The 17232-nt window shown below is 36.5% G+C and overlaps 1 protein-coding gene and 1 non-coding gene across 2 annotated transcripts; both read right to left on the reverse strand.

Annotated features, from left to right (window-relative positions):
• Positions 1-6248: 6248 nt before the first annotated feature.
• LOC112998226 (small nucleolar RNA R71) lies at positions 6249-6355 on the reverse strand. Its single transcript, XR_003263265.1, has one exon. It is a non-coding gene; the product is annotated as a small nucleolar RNA R71 (small nucleolar RNA).
• Positions 6356-14332: 7977 nt separating this feature from the next.
• On the reverse strand, positions 14333-17171 carry LOC100788240 (cytochrome P450 704B1-like). Its single transcript, XM_006590069.1, has 5 exons — positions 17051-17171; positions 16301-16425; positions 15098-15190; positions 14514-14834; positions 14333-14407 (listed from the first exon to the last, which is right to left on the reverse strand). Exons 1-5 carry the CDS (start codon positions 17169-17171, stop codon positions 14333-14335), a joined length of 735 nt encoding a protein of 244 aa, XP_006590132.1.
• Between the last annotated feature and the right edge of the window lie 61 nt (positions 17172-17232).

A 17232-nucleotide genomic window follows, 5' to 3' on the forward strand; every position in this document is an offset into this window, starting at 1 on the left:
ATTTAAACAATTAACTACTCATGTAAAAACTGATTTTTACATCTCATGTCAAGTAATTCAAACTTTTTTAAAGGATTAATTATTGAATTACAGATTCAATTTTATAAGAATTGATCAGTGGATCTTTGATTCCAACAACTATGTTAGTGGTATCAGTTTATACATCAGTCTGTTGTTCAACATTAGCAACCTTCATTCCATGGCTTTCATGTTCAAAAAATTAAGGTTGCTTTAAGATTAGCAACCATAATTTCAAGCTTTTTAACTTGACTTTTATGATCAACAAGCTTCTTTTCTATGCATTGAACATCAGAAACAAAATCAACAAATACAACAACATCTTCACAAAGTCATACCAAAAATTGGCACTTCAAATCATTCTAACATAAAAACGTTAAAAAAAAAAAATGGCGAGGGCCTCTGGATAGCCACAAATAAATGACATACATTCTAATGAACATGATTCTGGTCTCATATGTCACCTTAACTAATGTCTTCATATCACAATGATATACATTATTTGTATTAACTGATTAAAAGAAGAGAAGAAGTGATTGTCAAGCTATCGAATAAAGTGGGGCATACATATAAAAAGACAAATGAAAACAATCACCCTTATATAAAACAGGTAAAACTTACAGATTAAAACTAATGAAAATATTTATAGTCTTTTTGTTTCATCACCAAATAGACAATATCTGCAACATTCCATTTTATCCACAAGCTTCCACTCAATAAATATGGTTAACAATGTATGTAAAATTGCTTAATTTTATTTTTATAAGTGATTACATAAGTGTTGGATATTTGATAATTGTCAAACAAAGTAAATCATATTTACATATATAATTAATCATGTGCAACAATCAAAATTGCATATAATTATGTCTATTAATTTTTAACCACTTATCAAACAATTTTATTTATATTTACATATATAATTAACCATGTGTAATCATATATCATTAATTTTGTATAATCAAGTTTATTAATATTTATCCTAAAGATAAAAGTGAAGACTAAATTCTCAAGTTCCTCAAATGAGGAAAAAAAATCAAGTTGATATCATAACCAAACTTCATACTTGTTCATATTGGATTTTCAATAAATGCCTCCTTCTTCACAGTAAACTAAATCATCCATATACATTTCATGTTTAATTAGATAAGATCACATAAAGAAAACTTAATTAGATGTAGTGAAATTGTTGTCACAACAAATCTTGTATCATCAATATGCACTTAGTGAAAAGTTGGCAATTTTTCTTGGTCACTAATAGAATTTATAGATTTAACATCACACGGTTAACATTGGTTATTGAAAAAATCAATGTTAACAAAAACACAGTAACATTTTCATAAATAAATTTATTTAACTAACATCGGTTTTCAAAAAATCGATGTTGTGTTATACATAAATTAAAACTCAAAGGCCTCTTGCCCTCCACACTCAGTCTCACAAACAAAAGCTTTCTCTTCTCCCTCACCCGCAAGACTTGTCACCGTCGTTTCCTCTTCACCATCATCGCCGCTGGGGTTCTTGACCACCGTCGGAGTTCGTCACTGTCGCGATTCTGAGCATCCTCCGTTAGAGTCCAACATCAACGCAAGGTACGTGTTAGCTTAATGGTTAGTTTAGTAACTGATTTGTTGGTAATTCTAACTTCGTCTTTTCCACCACCATGACCGCGACAACCATGTTGTTCTTGTTGAAGTTCAAGGCTAACTTCACCTTTTCCATCCACAACACAGTGGATCTGCAATTGTGAAACACCCGACACTACCCTATCGAGTCGCACGAGCAACTCGCACAGGTTCTTATGTCATTGCCTTTACAATGTTGCATTTGGGAATAATGGGTCGTTTAATTATTATTATTATTACTTGCATACAGTTTGTGTATATTTGTATACCTTTTTTTGGCTTATATATTAAGAGTAAAGCACTTGCATGCAGTTTGTGTATATCTGTATGCTGTATCATCACAAATAAAAGTGTTTTTTTGTGCTTACATATAAAGATGGAAAGCGTATAAGAGTTTGTTGTGTTGTAAATTGTAGTTTAAGTTGAGTTTCACTACATTGTTGGGTTCGTGAGCTAACACTTGTATTTGTCATACAGTTCATATGGTTAAAATTCTAGATTTGAATTGCTTGAAGGATTGAATATGACACCTTGAGTAGTGCATGAATTTTGAAATGTCTAGCAACTCCCTTATGCAGTTGATAGGCAGAGAACCATAAGGCCCAAAAGAAGCATCAACCCATCAAGGCATCAACAGATTCTATCTAGACAAGGTACTGATTTTGCAATATTTTTTTTATTCATTCTTCATTTTCTTTGTTAATTTTTGTTTGTCTAGACAAGGTACTAATTCTGGTGTTGACACGTACTTTGTCTATTATTGGAATTGATTACCGCAGATACTTGACTTGGGTTCCTATTGAAGAATCCTGGTTAGGTTCTCAGAACCTATAATTTACTTAGAATTATGTTTTGCAAGTTGTGATGTAAGGTTAGGTAAGTTGTGACCTTGGTTTTTGTTTACTTGAGGTGAATATATGTATCCCTTATGGTACAGTCATTACATTGTTCCTGAATTAGGTCTAGATGTTAAGTTGTGACCTTGGCTTTTGTTTACTTGAGTTCTCGTCATGCTTTTTGCATCATTACTCATCATGGCTGCAGCAGGAGCAGCCTACATGAGTGTTGAAGTCCTATACTTCCTCACAGCTCCCTTTCCATTTGTTTGGAATCTTCTTGGTTATTCCATGATCTTTGAAGCCTTCACTCTCTAGCCACACACCAATGTCAATAACACCCATAATCACATCCTCCCCAAAATTTGAGGCATGCCATAGGCCACTGGAAGAGTCTAGGGAGAGAAATTCAGAAGTGTCAGTAGTGTCTATGGTATAGTTGACTTATTACCATTTCTCAAGCGAATTCAAGTTTGTTGACTATACCTATATGCTTTGAAATCATCGGGCATGATATCCACAAGTTTGTTGACTATACTTGTATGCTTTTACTATTACTTTTTGTCACTGGAAAAACTAGGTGCCATTTCTCTGCTGAGTAGCCACATTTGTTTCAAAAATCTCTGCTTGCTTTGCTCGCTTTTATCTAATATTAGAATTAGAAGGCCACTCCAACACCCAGTTCATAATTCTCACAACTACTAGGTCTTTTCTTATTTTCAATAATTAACACTTTCATGACCTGAAATTTTGAAACTTCAACTAGAAATAAGATATTGTTTGGTGAAAATTGGGTTTCTCTCTATGTGGCTTTGTTTATCCTAATCTGCCACATAGGTCCAAATGTGCACTGTGTTTTGTAGGGGAAAAAAAAGAAGAGAATTTTCTTTATAGGAAGGAAGTCTGGTGTTCTCATCTTAGGTTTATGTCCCTCTGTGTGTTGGGTTATTTTTCTTTTAGTTCCTTTTATCTTTTTTTTTACCCCAGATAGAGGGTAATATGGAGGATGTTTACGAAGCTAATAGAGCAGCTGTTGAGAGCTGTCATAGAGCTTACCACTGATTGTTTTTGTTTGGTACTATTCACAATCAATGTGGCACATAAATAAACAAAAACAAAAGGCAACATACAACAATATTGCTACACCTTAACTGTCTACATCAAGTCAATGTATGACCATCAAGTTAGAGTCATACTGGGGGAATCCCATATAAGAAATTGTCTACATCTGCAGCTCCATTGAACCCATCACCTACCAATGCACGTGCTGCACCAATTGGCATGAATATGAGTCTTTGATGTGTCATCATTTTCTCATATTTCTTAACCCTTTTTGTCACCATTTTAATTACAGATTAGCCTTACTTGTCAATTTAATTATGCAGTTTTATCATTTGGGCCTACTGGATTAATTTTGTGTTTTTAATTTAATTTCAAGAGAATTATAAGCAATTGGGCTTGAATCCAGAATTTGGCTTGGACTTGAAGAGAGCAGACTATTTTATTCTACCAAATCTTATCTTATCTAGATTTTATCTCATCTAGATATTATTTCATCTAGATTTTATCTTATCATATCTAGATTTTTTTCTCATCTAGATATTATTTCATCTAGATCTTATCTTATCTTATCTAGATTTTATTTCATCTAGATTTTGTTTTATCTTATCTTATCTAGATTTTATTTTATTTATGGGCTTGGACTTAAAACAAATTTGTAAGCTTTGGGGCTGAGAACTATATAACAGCACCAAGGTTCTAGTTTTAGCCTCTCTCCTCTCTCTCTTTTTCGTTTGAATCTTTTTCGTTTTAGGGACAAAGAATAATTTTAGATTTTGCAATTCCAGTTTTTACTATTCACGTAGCAATAAAATTTTGTTTACTGCTTCAATCTACAATTTCGTTTCTACTGATTAATGGAAGGTTAAATCTCCAGCGTTGTTTTCTCTTGAGGATCAAGCACAGCTCTCTTTGAGGTTTTATTATTTCTATTGAATGCTGATCAGTTTCTCCTCTTCACCAATTACTCTATATTTGTTGCTATTAATCCATGCATGCTTAGTGCTTGATTAATTGTCTCTGCGCTTAATTTATGTTCATGCTTAATGATCAGTTTCGTTCATGATTAATTGGTGTATGTGTTGCTTAATCACATAATGAATGTCTTATGTTAAATTTCGCTTAGTAATTTAATTTAGGGTTGGATTAAGTGGTTGAACAGATAAAGGATAAATTCTTGTAACCTAGGATAAGAGACTTGCTTGTGAATCAAGGGGAAACAATGTGTTTTAATTCTGATATTTTCTAATTCAAATTTACTTGCTGTTTAATTTACAAAAACAAACAACCCCCCCCCCCCAATTCGTTATTGTTTTATTACTATCTGTTACAAACGTTTGGTTGATCATTGCTCATTGGGAGACGACCTAGGATCACTTCCTAGATACCGCATTTTTAATGTTTATTTGATTCGGGTACAGCCTTGATCAAATTTGGCGTCGTTGCCGGGGAGCAGTGGGCCAAAGGTTCATAATAGTGTTTAGTTATCTTATTTTGTGTAATGTTCTGTTTTGCATTTCAGTTGCATTCCTTGTTTAGCGACTGATTCAGTGACGGATTCAACCTTTTGTTTTGCTGTGAACAGTGCTGAACAGTGATTAGCGACTGCGAATTAACGACGAATTTTGCAATTTAATTAACGATTTTTTTTATAGTTAGAGTTGTTATTTTTGGCTGCATTTTTGTGTGGTAGGTTCTTTTGATCCATATTTTGTGTGAAAAATACCAGGAGCACTTGGTGTGGCATTATTTGAGAGAGACAAAAAATTTTGGAACTTGTTTTTAGCAAAACTTAAAACGGCCATAACTTTTGCTCCGGGTATCAGAACGACTATTATTATATATGCATTTGGGGTAGAAAAAAATTTCCCATACTGTGGTAACTGGCTAAGGGGACTCCCAAACTCCAAAAATCAACCTTTTACTAAGTTTTTTTTTTATTTTTCAAGTATTATTGTCCTATTTTTTCTAAACTTTGCTTAGGTAGTTTTCATAGTTAAACTTTGATTTTTTGTTTGAAAATTTTTGTGCTATCTTTTCATGATTTTAGGGTGTTCTTCACAAAATTTCAGCTTATTTTGATATTGTTTAAGTATAGCTGTAGTTTTACCCCCTTGTTAGGTGCTGTTGAGAACCACATTATTTGCTGCATATAGTGCATGACTAGGGGCAATCCAGGTGATTTACAACCCTTTGATCATGAAATAGATAGAACCTTCCATAGATTAGTTAGGCATAGTGTGCATCCTGGACATTCTGTACATTTTGAGCATTCTGTTGAGGGTGATTCTAAATATTCTGATTTTGAGCATTCCACTACTAATTTTTATACTGAGAACATGGCTCAACCTTCACCTCGTGAGAGGACTCTTAGGGAGATGGCTGCACCTGACTTCACTTATGAAAGCTTGTGCATTCAATATCCTGACGAGGGTGTTCCATATGTTCTAGACAAATACATTTGCTGCCCAAGTTTCATGGTCTTGCAGGTGAAGATCCTCATAAACATCTTCAGGAGTTCCATATTGTTTGTTCCACCATGAAGCCCCCTGACGTCCAAGAAGATCATGTCTTTCTAAAGGCTTTTCCTCATTCTCTGGAGGGAGTGGCAAAAGATTGGCAATACTACCTTGCTCCCAGGTCCATTTTCAGCTGGGATGACCTTAAGAGGGTGTTCTTGGAGAAATTCTTCCCTGCATCTAGGACCACTGCCATCAGAAAAGACATTTCAGGCATCAGGCAACTTAGTGGAGAAAGCTTGTATGAGTACTGGAAAAGATTCAAGAAATTGTGTGCAAGCTGCCCTCACCACCAGATTTATGAGCAACTCCTTCTTCAATATTTCTATGAGGGACTTAGTAACATGGAGAAGAGTATGATTGATGCTGCCAATGGTGGAGCTCTTGGTGATATGACCCCTGTTGAAGCTAGGAATTTGATTGAGAAGATGGCTTCCAACTCCCAACAATTCAGTGCAAAAAATGATGTTATTGTTCTTAGAGGAGTCCATGAGGTGGCCACAGATTCATCTTCATCTACTGAAAATAAAAATCTTGAAGGAAAACTTGATGCCTTGGTCAACCTAGTAACTCAGCTTGCCATGAATCAAAAATCTACACATGTTGCAAGAGTCGGTGGTCTATGTTCTTCTACAGATCACCATATAGATCTCTGTCCTTCTTTGCAGCAATCTGGAGTCAATGAGCAACCTGAAGCTTATGATGCAAACATTTATAATAGACCTCCTCAGCAGCAAAACCAACAACAACATAATAATTATGATCTTTCAAGCAACAAATACAATCCAGGTTGGAGGAATCATCCAAATTTGAGATGGACAAGTCCTCCACAACAACAACAGCATGTCCCTTCCTTTCAGAATGTTGCTGGTCCGAGCAAGTCATATGTTCCTCCTCCAATGCAGCAACAACAGCAGCAGTCACAACAAAGACAACCAGCAACTGAGGCTCCTCCTCAACCTTTCTTAGAAGAGTTAGTGAGGTAAATGACCATCCAGAATATGCAATTTTAGCAAGTGACAAGAGCCTCCATTCAGAGTCTGACAAATCAAATGGGGCAGATGGCTACTCAGATGAACCAAGCTCAGTCCCAAAATTCTGAAAAATTGCCTTCACAAACTGTGCAGAATCCGAAAAATGTGAGTGTCATCACCTTGAGGTCTGGCAACCAAATTCAAGTGCCTCCACCAGTAGCAGCACCTACACTTGAAAAAAGGATGAGATAGTTGCACAAAAGAGAAAGCTTCCTAACAAAAATTTTCATGCAGGTGGACCTTCTTCTAGTAATTTCGCCTTACAGCAACCTCCTATCCCTCTTCTATTCCCACCTAGAGCAATTCCAAACAAAAAGATGGAAGAAGCGGAAAAAGAGATCTTGGAGACCTTCAGAAAAGTAGAGGTGAACATACCTCTGCTAGATGCCATCAAGCAGATTCCAAGATATGCCAAGTTTCTAAAGGAGTTGTGCACCCACAAAAGGAAGCTCAAAGGCAATGAACAGATTAGCATGGGTAGAAATGTGTCAGCATTGATAGGTAAATCTGTTCCTCACATTCCTAAGAAATGTAAGGACCCAGGTACTTTCTGTATACCTTGCATCATTGGGAACAGTAAATTTGAGAATGCCATGCTAGATTTAGGAGCATCAGTTAGTGTCATGCCTCTGTCCATTTTCAATTCTTTATCTCTTGGACCTTTACAATCTATGGATGTGGTGATTCATTTGGCAAATAAAAGTGTTGCTTACCCTGCAAGTTTCATAGAGGATGTGCTGGTTCGGGTTGGTGAACTTATTTTTCCTGTTGATTTTTATGTTCTTAATATGGAAGAGGGTTTTTCCCATGGTTCAGTCCCAATTATTTTAGGCAGGCCATTTATGAAAACAGCCCGAACCAAGATAGATGTTTATGCTGGCACATTGTCTATGGAATTTGGTGATATTGTTGTTCATTTTAACATTCTTGATGCCATGAAACATCCATCTGAGGATCATTCTCTTTTTCGTGCTGAGATAATTGATCAGATTGCTGATGATTATATGTTTGATTTTGATTCTGTTCTTCATGGTAGGAAACATCTATTTTTATCTGATTTGCATACTTGTCACTCCTTATGTATTGAATCTGAATCTGAGTTTGAATTTGATCCTGTATCTGATTTTTATGTTGAGAGTGAATTTGAATTTGAGTCTGGTTCTAATTTTTTGGGTGTTGTACCTCTTGATGTTGATTTTTTAGAGTCAGAATGCACTAACCATGTTGCAGGAAGTACATATACTTCTGACTTGCTTTATGAGGTACAGGTTGAGGAACCTTCTTCTTCTCCTACCCTGGTTCCTCCCACTGTTCAGCCACCACCAACACCGGAGTTGAAGCCCTTACCAGCAAACCTCAAATATGCTTACTTGGAGGACAAGGAAAAATTTCCAGTGATCATATCTGCCTCCCTTGATGTTGAGCAAGAGGAGAAGTTGTTGCTAGTGCTCAAGAAGCATAAGAAAGCCATTGGATGGACTTTAGCAGACATTCCTGGTATTAGCCCATCCATCTACTTGCATGCATAGGATACTTTTAGAGGATGGAGCTAAGTCAGTGAGGCAGCCACAGCGGAGACTCAATCCCGTTATTCTAGATGTGGTGAAAAAGGAAGTGACCAAGCTCTTACAAGCTGGAATCATCTATCACATCTCTGACAACCAGTGGGTGAGTCCAGTTCAAGTGGTTCCTAAGAAGACATGCCTCACAATGATCAAGAATGAAAAGGATGAGCTTATCCCCACAAGAGTGCAGAACAGTTGGCGAGTCTGCATTGATTATAGGAGGCTGAATCAGGTAACTAGAAAAGATCATTTTCCCCTGCCTTTCATTGATCAAATGCTTGAGCGTTTGGCAGGTAAGTCTCATTACTGTTTTCTTGATGATTTTTCTGGCTATTTACAAATTCATATTGCTTCTGAGGATCAAGAAAAGACCACATTCACCTGTCCCTTTGGCACTTTTGCCTATAGGAGGATGCCCTTTGGCCTATGCAACACCCCTAGTACCTTCCAACGGTGTATGCTTAGCATTTTCAGTGATTTTTTAAAGAATTGCATAGAGGTATTTATGGATGATTTTACTGTTTATTGATCCTCTTTTGATACATGTTTGGATAGTCTGGATAGAGTTCTTAGTAGATGCATTGAAACTAACATTGTGCTGAATTTTGAAAAATGTCACTTCATGGTAGAACAAGGTATAGTTTTAGGGTATATCATTTCTAGTAGGGGCATAGAGGTAGACCCTGTAAAAATAGATGTTATTTCACAATTACCTTACCCCTCTTGCGTGTGAGATGTTCGTTCTTTTCTTGGTCATGCAAGGTTTTATAGGCGCTTTATCAAGGATTTTAGCAAAGAGGCCCTTCCACTATCCAATCTGTTGCAAAAAGAGGTGGAGTTTGATTTTGATGATCAGTGCAAAGAGGCTTTTGATTGCCTCAAGTGTGCAGTGACTACCACCCATATCATTCAGGCACCTGATTGGACAGCCCCATTTGAGCTAATGTGTGATGCATCCAATTACGCATTGGGGGTTGTCCTTGCTCAAATGATTGATAAGTTGCCTCGGGTGATCTACTACGCTTCTAGAACTTTGGATGCTACTCAAGCAAATTACACTACCACAGAGAATGAGCTATTAGCGATAGTTTTTGCTCTTGAGAAATTTTGTTCATATTTACTTGGTACTCGTGTTATTGTTTATATTGACCATGCAGCTCTGAAATACCTGTTGAAGAAGGCTGAATCAAAGCCTAGATTGATCAGGTGGATGCTTTGGCTCCAAGAGTTTGATTTGGAGATCCGTGATCGGAGTGGCACACAGAACCTTGTGGCTGACCATCTGAGTAGGATTGAGCGTGCGTTTGAGGACTCACCCATTCAGGATGATTTTCCAGATGACCATTTGTACATTCTGTATAGTATTTCTGATTCCTTCCCCACTCCTTGGTTTGCTAATACTGTGAATTATTTGGTTGCTTCTGTTTTTCCTCCCTTAGCATCTAAAGCTCAAAATGATAAAATTAAAAGCGATGCTAAGCATTATATTTGGGATGACCCCTATTTGTGGAAGTTGTGCAGTGACCAAGTTATTAGGAGATGCATTCCAGACCACGAGATTGACTCGGTCCTGCAATTCTGTCATTCTTCCGCACCAGGTGGCCATCTTGGCATACAGAGGATAGCTTGCAAGGTGCTTGACTATGGTTTCTATTGGCCCACCATCTTCAAGGATGCATGGAGAATCTGTAGCACTTGTGAGCCTTGTTAGAGAGCAGGTGGCTCACCTTCATGGAGACAGCAAATGCCTCAACAACCCATGTTATTCTATGAGGTGTTTGATGTCTGGGGTATAGATTTTATGGGGCCTTTCCCTGTCTCTTTTGGTTTTATTTATATTCTCCTTGTTGTTGATTATGTTTCAAAATGGGTGGAAGCCAAACCCACCAGAACTAACGATGCTAAGGTTGTTGTGAATTTTGTTAGATCTAATCTGTTTTGCAGGTTTGGAATCCCTAGAGCCATCGTTAGTGATCAAGGCACCAATTTTTGTAACAGATCCATGTATGCCTTGCTCAAAAAGTATGGGGTCGTGCATAGAATTTACACACCATACCACCCCCAAACTAATGGGCAGACTGAGATTTCAAATAGGGAGATAAAAAGGATCTTGGAGAAGATTGTGCAGCCGAACAGAAAAGGATTGGAGCATCAGGCTAGATGATGCTCTTTGGGCGCATAGGACTGCCTACAAAGAACCCATAGGAATGTCTCCTTATCGGGTTGTCTTTGGCAAGGCATGTCATCTTCCTATAGAGATAGAGCACAAAGCCTATTGGGCTGTAAAGACCTGCAACTTCTCTATTGATCAGGCTGGAGAGGAAGGAAGTTGCAACTAAGTGAGCTAGATGAGATCCGTTTAGAAGCCTATGAGAATTCCAAATTCTACAAGGAGAAGACCAAGAAGTTCCATGAGTGGTAACTAAGAAGGACTTTGTGGTTGGACAGAAAGTTTTATTGTATAACTCTACGCTCAGACTCATGAGTGGTAAGTTGAGGTCAAAGTGGATTGGTCCTTTTGTGGTAACTAATGTTTTTCCTTATGGTACAGTTGAGATCAAAAGTGAATCCACAGATAAGGGCTTCAAGGTCAATGGACACCGGCTGAAACCATTTCTCACAAATCCCTCCTTAGTGGATGTAGTGGTGGAGGAGGAGACCTCCTTACTTCACCCTACTTCTCTTCCGCCATGACTTAGGGAGTTTTCTTTTTCTGTCTCCTTCTTTACTTTTATTTCACTTGTCCAATTTTATTGATTGCTTTGATTGTTCTTGATCTTATGATTGTGCTACATTGAGGACAATGTGTTGTTTAAGTGTGAGGGGGGGGGGGGGGGGGGAAGATTGTTCTTTAATTTTGTTGGGTATTCTAGTTTAATTTTATTAGGTTTTCTAGTTTAATTTTGTTAGGTTTCCTAGGTTGATTTTGGTTTTATGTTTTGTGTACAACATTGCATGTTCTATTTGAATTATAGGTTATGTACAGGTAATGGGTAATTGTTTTTGAAATAGGAGTTTCTTGGCATTTTGTGAATTGAAATCCTTGTTTTTTTTCTCTGCATGTCAAGTTAGTTTTGAAAGTTCGAATTGAAGGTGATAGATTTACCCTTGGTGAGAATTTGAGCCAACATCATCTATTTTATTCGGTGTGTTTTGCCCTATTGATTGCTTGCACAATAGCCTTGGCTTGACTCTTGTTGATGCTTCTTGCTTCACATGCATGTTGGGAAATGATTTAGGCATTTTATTCTTATATGCCTCTAGCCAAATGAGCCTACCTTGAATTAATTCCTTTGATAGCCCCTTTGAGCCTATGTTCCCCTTTCTTTGTGTTTGAAGCTCATTACAAGCCTTAAGTGAAAAACCATGATTTCACCCTATCCTTAAGGAATTTTGGAGCTTTGGAATTGTTTTGGGAATAAGTGTGAGGGGGAGGGGGGTATGTTTCATTGGATGATATATTTTTATTGGCCATGCTTGATGATGTATACATATATTGCCTAATTGTTGCTTTATTTTTCAATTGCTTTCTAATGCTACTGTCCACGTTAAAAAAAAAATGAAGTTGAATAAATGAGGTCTTGGTTTGAAGACTTGGATTGGTTGAAGACCTAGTTGATTTTATTTTGGGTTTACTTTTTAAAGCTTAATTTGTAATTTTGGTTTTGGGGTTTACTACTTTTTCTTACTTCTCACTTATTCCCCATTGCTCCTCTATTCCTTTGGGTTTTAGCTACTATCCCATACTTTCATCTACCTTGTCCTTGGCCCCATTACAACCTTAAAAGACCTTTTGATTCTCATGTGCATGTGCTTGTGATGTGGTTGTCAATTTTAGAGTCTTGCCAAGTCTATGTGGTGTTTATTTTCATGGGTGCTCTGAGATTAAACAATAGCCTAGACACTTGAGAGATAGAGTGCATATCTTGTGAGGCTTTATCACTTTTCATTCTTGATCTGATTGACTATCTTGTCGTGTTTGAGATGCTTGGATGATTTTCATGACGGCCTTGACTCTTTAACTCTTTAAGTGTTGGATGTTACCCATTCTTTTCATTCCTTGAGATTCATTCAGAAATATGTAATTGTTGTTGTGTCTGTTTGTTTCACTTTAATGTCTTTGGATTTGTCCCTTGCTTTGTTTTTTTTTTTTATTTTGCCCAAGAGTGCAAAAGGCTAAGTGTGAGGGGATTTGATGTGTCATCATTTTCTCATATTTCTTAACTCTTTTTGTCATCATTTTAATTACTGATTAGCCTTAATTGTCAATTTAATTATGTAGTTTTATCATTTGGGCCTACTGGATTAATTTTGTGTTTTTAATTTAATTTCAAGAGAATTATAAGCAACTGGGCTTGAATCTAGAATTGGGTTTGGACTTGAAGAGAACAGACTATTTTATTCTACCAAATCTTATCTTATCTAGATTTTATCTCATCTATATATTATTTCATCTAGATTTTATCTTATCATATCTAGATTTTTTTTCATCTAGATATTATTTCATCTAGATCTTATCTTATCTTATCTAGATTTTATTTCATCTAGATATTATTTCATCTAGATTTTGTTTTATCTTATCTTATCTAGATTTTATTTTATTTATGGGCTTGGACTTAAAACAGATTTGTAAGCTTTGGGGCTGAGAACTATATAACAGCACCAAGGTTTTAGTTTTAGCCTCTCTCCTCTCTCTCTTTTTTGTTTGAGTCTTTTTCGTTTTAGGGACAAAGAATAATTTTAGATTTTGCAATTCCAGTTTTTACTATTCACGTAGCAATAAAATTTTGTTCACTGCTTCAATCTACAATTTCGTTTCTACTGATTAATGGAAGGCTAAATCTCCAACATTGTTTTCTCTTGAGGATCAAGCACAGCTCTCTTTGAGGTTTTATTATTTCTATTGAATTCTGATCAGTTTCTCCTCTTCACCAATTACTCTATATTTGTTGCTATTAATCCATGCATGTTTAGTGCTTGATTAATTGTCTCTGTGCTTAATTTATGTTCATGCTTAATGATCAGTTTCGTTCATGATTAATTGGTGTATGTGTTTCTTAATCACATAATGAATGCCTTATGTTAAATTTCGCTTAGTAATTTAATTTAGGGTTGGATTAAGTGGTTGAACTGATAAAGGATAAATTCTCGTAACCTAGGATGAGAGACTTGCTTGTGAATCAAGGGGAAACAATGTGTTTTAATTCTGATATTTTCTAATTCAAATTTACTTGTTGTTTAGTTTAGAAAAACAAACACCCCCCCCAATTCGTTACTATTTTATTACTATCTGTTACGAACGTTTGGTTGACCATTGCTCGTTGGGAGATGACCTAAGATCACTTCCTAGATACTGGATTTTTAATGTTTATTTGATTTGGGTACGACCTCGATTAGTCTTCCTTCTGGTCCTAGTGCAGCTCCTACAATTGGCCCCTGTTCAGTAAACATGAATATTCATCCTGGACCTTTTACTCAACCTCAATCAGTTTCACCTAGCAACTATCGAGTGACTAGTAGTACCTTTCATGCCAATCATTTTACATATTTGAACCCAATAATATCTAAGTTTGGTCCCAGTGCTATTTGGCCTAGTTGTCATCCTATAGAATTTCCTCTTCTAGTACCTATTGTTGAACCAATCCATGATTCCATTTCAGAGTCACAAGTTCTGTGTCATGGGTCAAAAAGTCCAGGTTCAGTTTCAGTTCTTGATGAGGACATTGACTTCCTTGAAGAAAACTTGCCTTCCTAGAAAACCATCATAACATTGGTTAGTGAACCAACCACAGAAACACTCATCACCAACACTGATGATGCATGTTTCAATTCATGTTAAAGGATATAGCTTTATTACCACTGGAACTGCTGGGTGGAGCCTGAGTGTTTCATTCAATGTTGCATTCAGGTACTGCATCTTGTCCATGTTTTCTTCAGTTACTCTAGCTACAAGTTCACCAATGGTTGATCCAACTTCTACATTTGTTGTTTGTCTAATCTCTTGTGCAGTCTTCTCCTGCACATAAGGGTTCTTGCAAAGTTTGTAAAGAAACCAAGAAAGAGTAACTGATATTGTATCTTTCCCTGGAAGGATAAAACTCAAGGAAATATCTCCAAGGTACTTTGGATCAGTTTCTTCCAATTCTATAAACCTTGACAAGATGTCTCCTTTCACCATCTGTAAAACATTCAAGTTGCCAACAAATTATACATAACACAATAAAGAATGGTAAAATAGTAACCAATAATTTTAGTAGTTGTTCTCATAAGAGAATTATCTTGTAGGTTTTGGGCTTGCTTAATCTTGGTTCTGATTAGTTCATAAACGAATTCATTGATCACTCCTAAACTTTTCCTAATTACCGCTTCAGATCCGATGTTCAAGAACCGCATAATCCTCTAGAGAAATTTAAAACACCGATACATGATAGCAACACTTACTTCATCAATAGCATTGGAGAACTCTGTGCCTTGTTTATAGGTTCCACACACGGTGTCCAGTTCAACAACAAGAAGAACCTTTGAATACAGAATCTAGAGTTGCTTTCATGAAAAAATCATGCAAATAAGCATGAAGTGGAAGAGACTAAGATTTATGGTTATTAAGGAACAGAAGAAGAGCTTTGTTTTGTGTAGCAGTTTTGCACTAATAACATCTTTACATGCATCTCAATTGTTTGAGATTGCAGCTTCAGACACTATCTTTGCAAGTTTTATTGCATTGGATTTGAATGTTGAATTCTCTCAACATTTTGGTTGAGAATTGATAGCTTGTTGCCTTCCTCTGATGGCGCCACTTGTTGAGTAAAGTAGTTCTGGACATAGTTGTAAAAGGCTTTAAATACATTGTGGCTAATTGCCCTATGCTTTTTTTCTTCAGGTTATGTTTTACTATTGCTAATTGGTGTTGCTGTGGAAGCTCTTTGATTATAGCAACTCCAAGTACATACGTATGGACTAGTATGTATATATATATTATCATAGACTACTCTTTTGACTTTTGTCTCAGTATTCATATACACATATACTGGTGTTAGATTTAAAAATAATTGATTGAAGTCTACACCAATTTCCTTTTTCCTCCAAATAAACAATACCCGAAACCCTGAATACTTTTTAACAAGTGAGAGAGTATTAAGAGTGTGAAGCTAAGAAATTGATTGGGGGGCAAAATTTGCACAATCCACTCGAGGAGTACTAGAGTATGTCATTTATGTTGAGCATATTCTTACTGGAAGTTCTTGTTGGGTCAGACTAAGTGGCATTGAATTCCAAATAAATTGGTCATCAAGGATGCCCTTGTCTACCATTTCCATAGAGGCCTGCATGGCTTTCTGATAACACACTCTCTGCATCCTCAATAGACCCCTTCTTGTAGTGCTCTAATATTATCAAGCTTTTGCCAATAGCTCTAGGGAAGAAGTTCACCATCATTGTTAGAAACTCATCTGTGTCATGAAATCGATTTTGCTTTAATAGGCCATACCTTATGCTATTATAAGGACTGATTTGCCCTCTAGAGCCTTCTTTGTTTTCCTCCATTAACTCCAAAATATAAAAACTATATTCAATTCTTCCTTTTGAACACAAACCTCTGATTATTTTGTTCCCATCTATTTTCATATCATTAAAAAGATCAAGAACCTTCCCATTCCTACAAAGTGCATGAAGCAAAGTGTTGTAAACCACAGTGTTTGAGGCAATCGCTCTGGCCTTAATAAGCTGCAAAAGCTTAAAACCTTCAGCTGTCCTATTAGTGAGGCACAACCCTTTCATCAAAATTCAAAAAGTGTAATTAAAATACCAACAGATTAATTTACTAATAGGTCACTACAAGCGCTTAAAACCTTCAGTTATCCTATTAGTAATTAAATTTCAGGTACAAGCCTAATAGATTAACGAGGTTAGCCACTAGCTCATAGGCTTTCTTAGGTGAAATTCCATTTCTATCATTCTCTAGCCTTTTAAGTTGAGAACAAAAAGGAAGCGCACACTCATTTGGTGTGGCTAAAGCATTAATTCAAATGATTGGACCCCAAAATTAATATTGAATCCAGCTGCACCAAATGAATGAGTTCTTCCTCATTGCTTAATGGTAAAATCTTCTATGGTATAATGGTAAAATCTGCAATTAGAAGAGAACACTAGCTAGCTAGCTAGGTAATAAATACCCAGGGTGAACATGACATCCATGTATTTATAGGAAAAATCTTCTATGAAATTGCATTCCGAGCAGTTTTGTAAAAACCTTCAATTAAATCAATGGCTGGTTTAGATTAGTTAGCTAGTTTCGATGTTGTTGCTCTGACACAACACAACAAACCGGGAAGAACCCTAACCAAACAAGAAAGCAATGGTTGCGGAGTTAGGGCAACAAACGGTGGAGCTATCCACCCTCGTCACACGCGCCGCTAACAATAAATCCTCCGATTAACATATCGAAGGACTTATCATTAGCGGCGCGTGTGATGAGGGTGGATAGCTCCACCGTCTGTTGCCCTAACTCTGCAACCATTTCTTTCTTGTTTGGTTAGGGTTCTTCCTGATCTATTATATTGTGTTAGAGCAGCAACATC

The sequence above is a fragment of the Glycine max genome, chromosome 10 (assembly GCF_000004515.6).
Source record: "Glycine max cultivar Williams 82 chromosome 10, Glycine_max_v4.0, whole genome shotgun sequence".
Taxonomy (NCBI): domain Eukaryota; kingdom Viridiplantae; phylum Streptophyta; class Magnoliopsida; order Fabales; family Fabaceae; genus Glycine; species Glycine max.

Bases quoted from the DNA above. Each gene is read 5' to 3' on its own strand.
- LOC100788240 (XM_006590069.1), bottom strand. From the start codon at position 17,171: ATGGTTGCAGAGTTAGGGCAACAGACGGTGGAGCTATCCACCCTCATC. The intron at 16,426-17,050 runs GTGGATAGCTCC...TTTTGATGAAAG, and splicing joins TAGCGGCGCGTGTGACGAGG to GGTTGTGCCTCACTAATAGG. The intron at 14,408-14,513 runs GTAATAAAGCTA...ATGGTTTTCTAG, and splicing joins TCCACCCAGCAGTTCCAGTG to GAAGGCAAGTTTTCTTCAAG.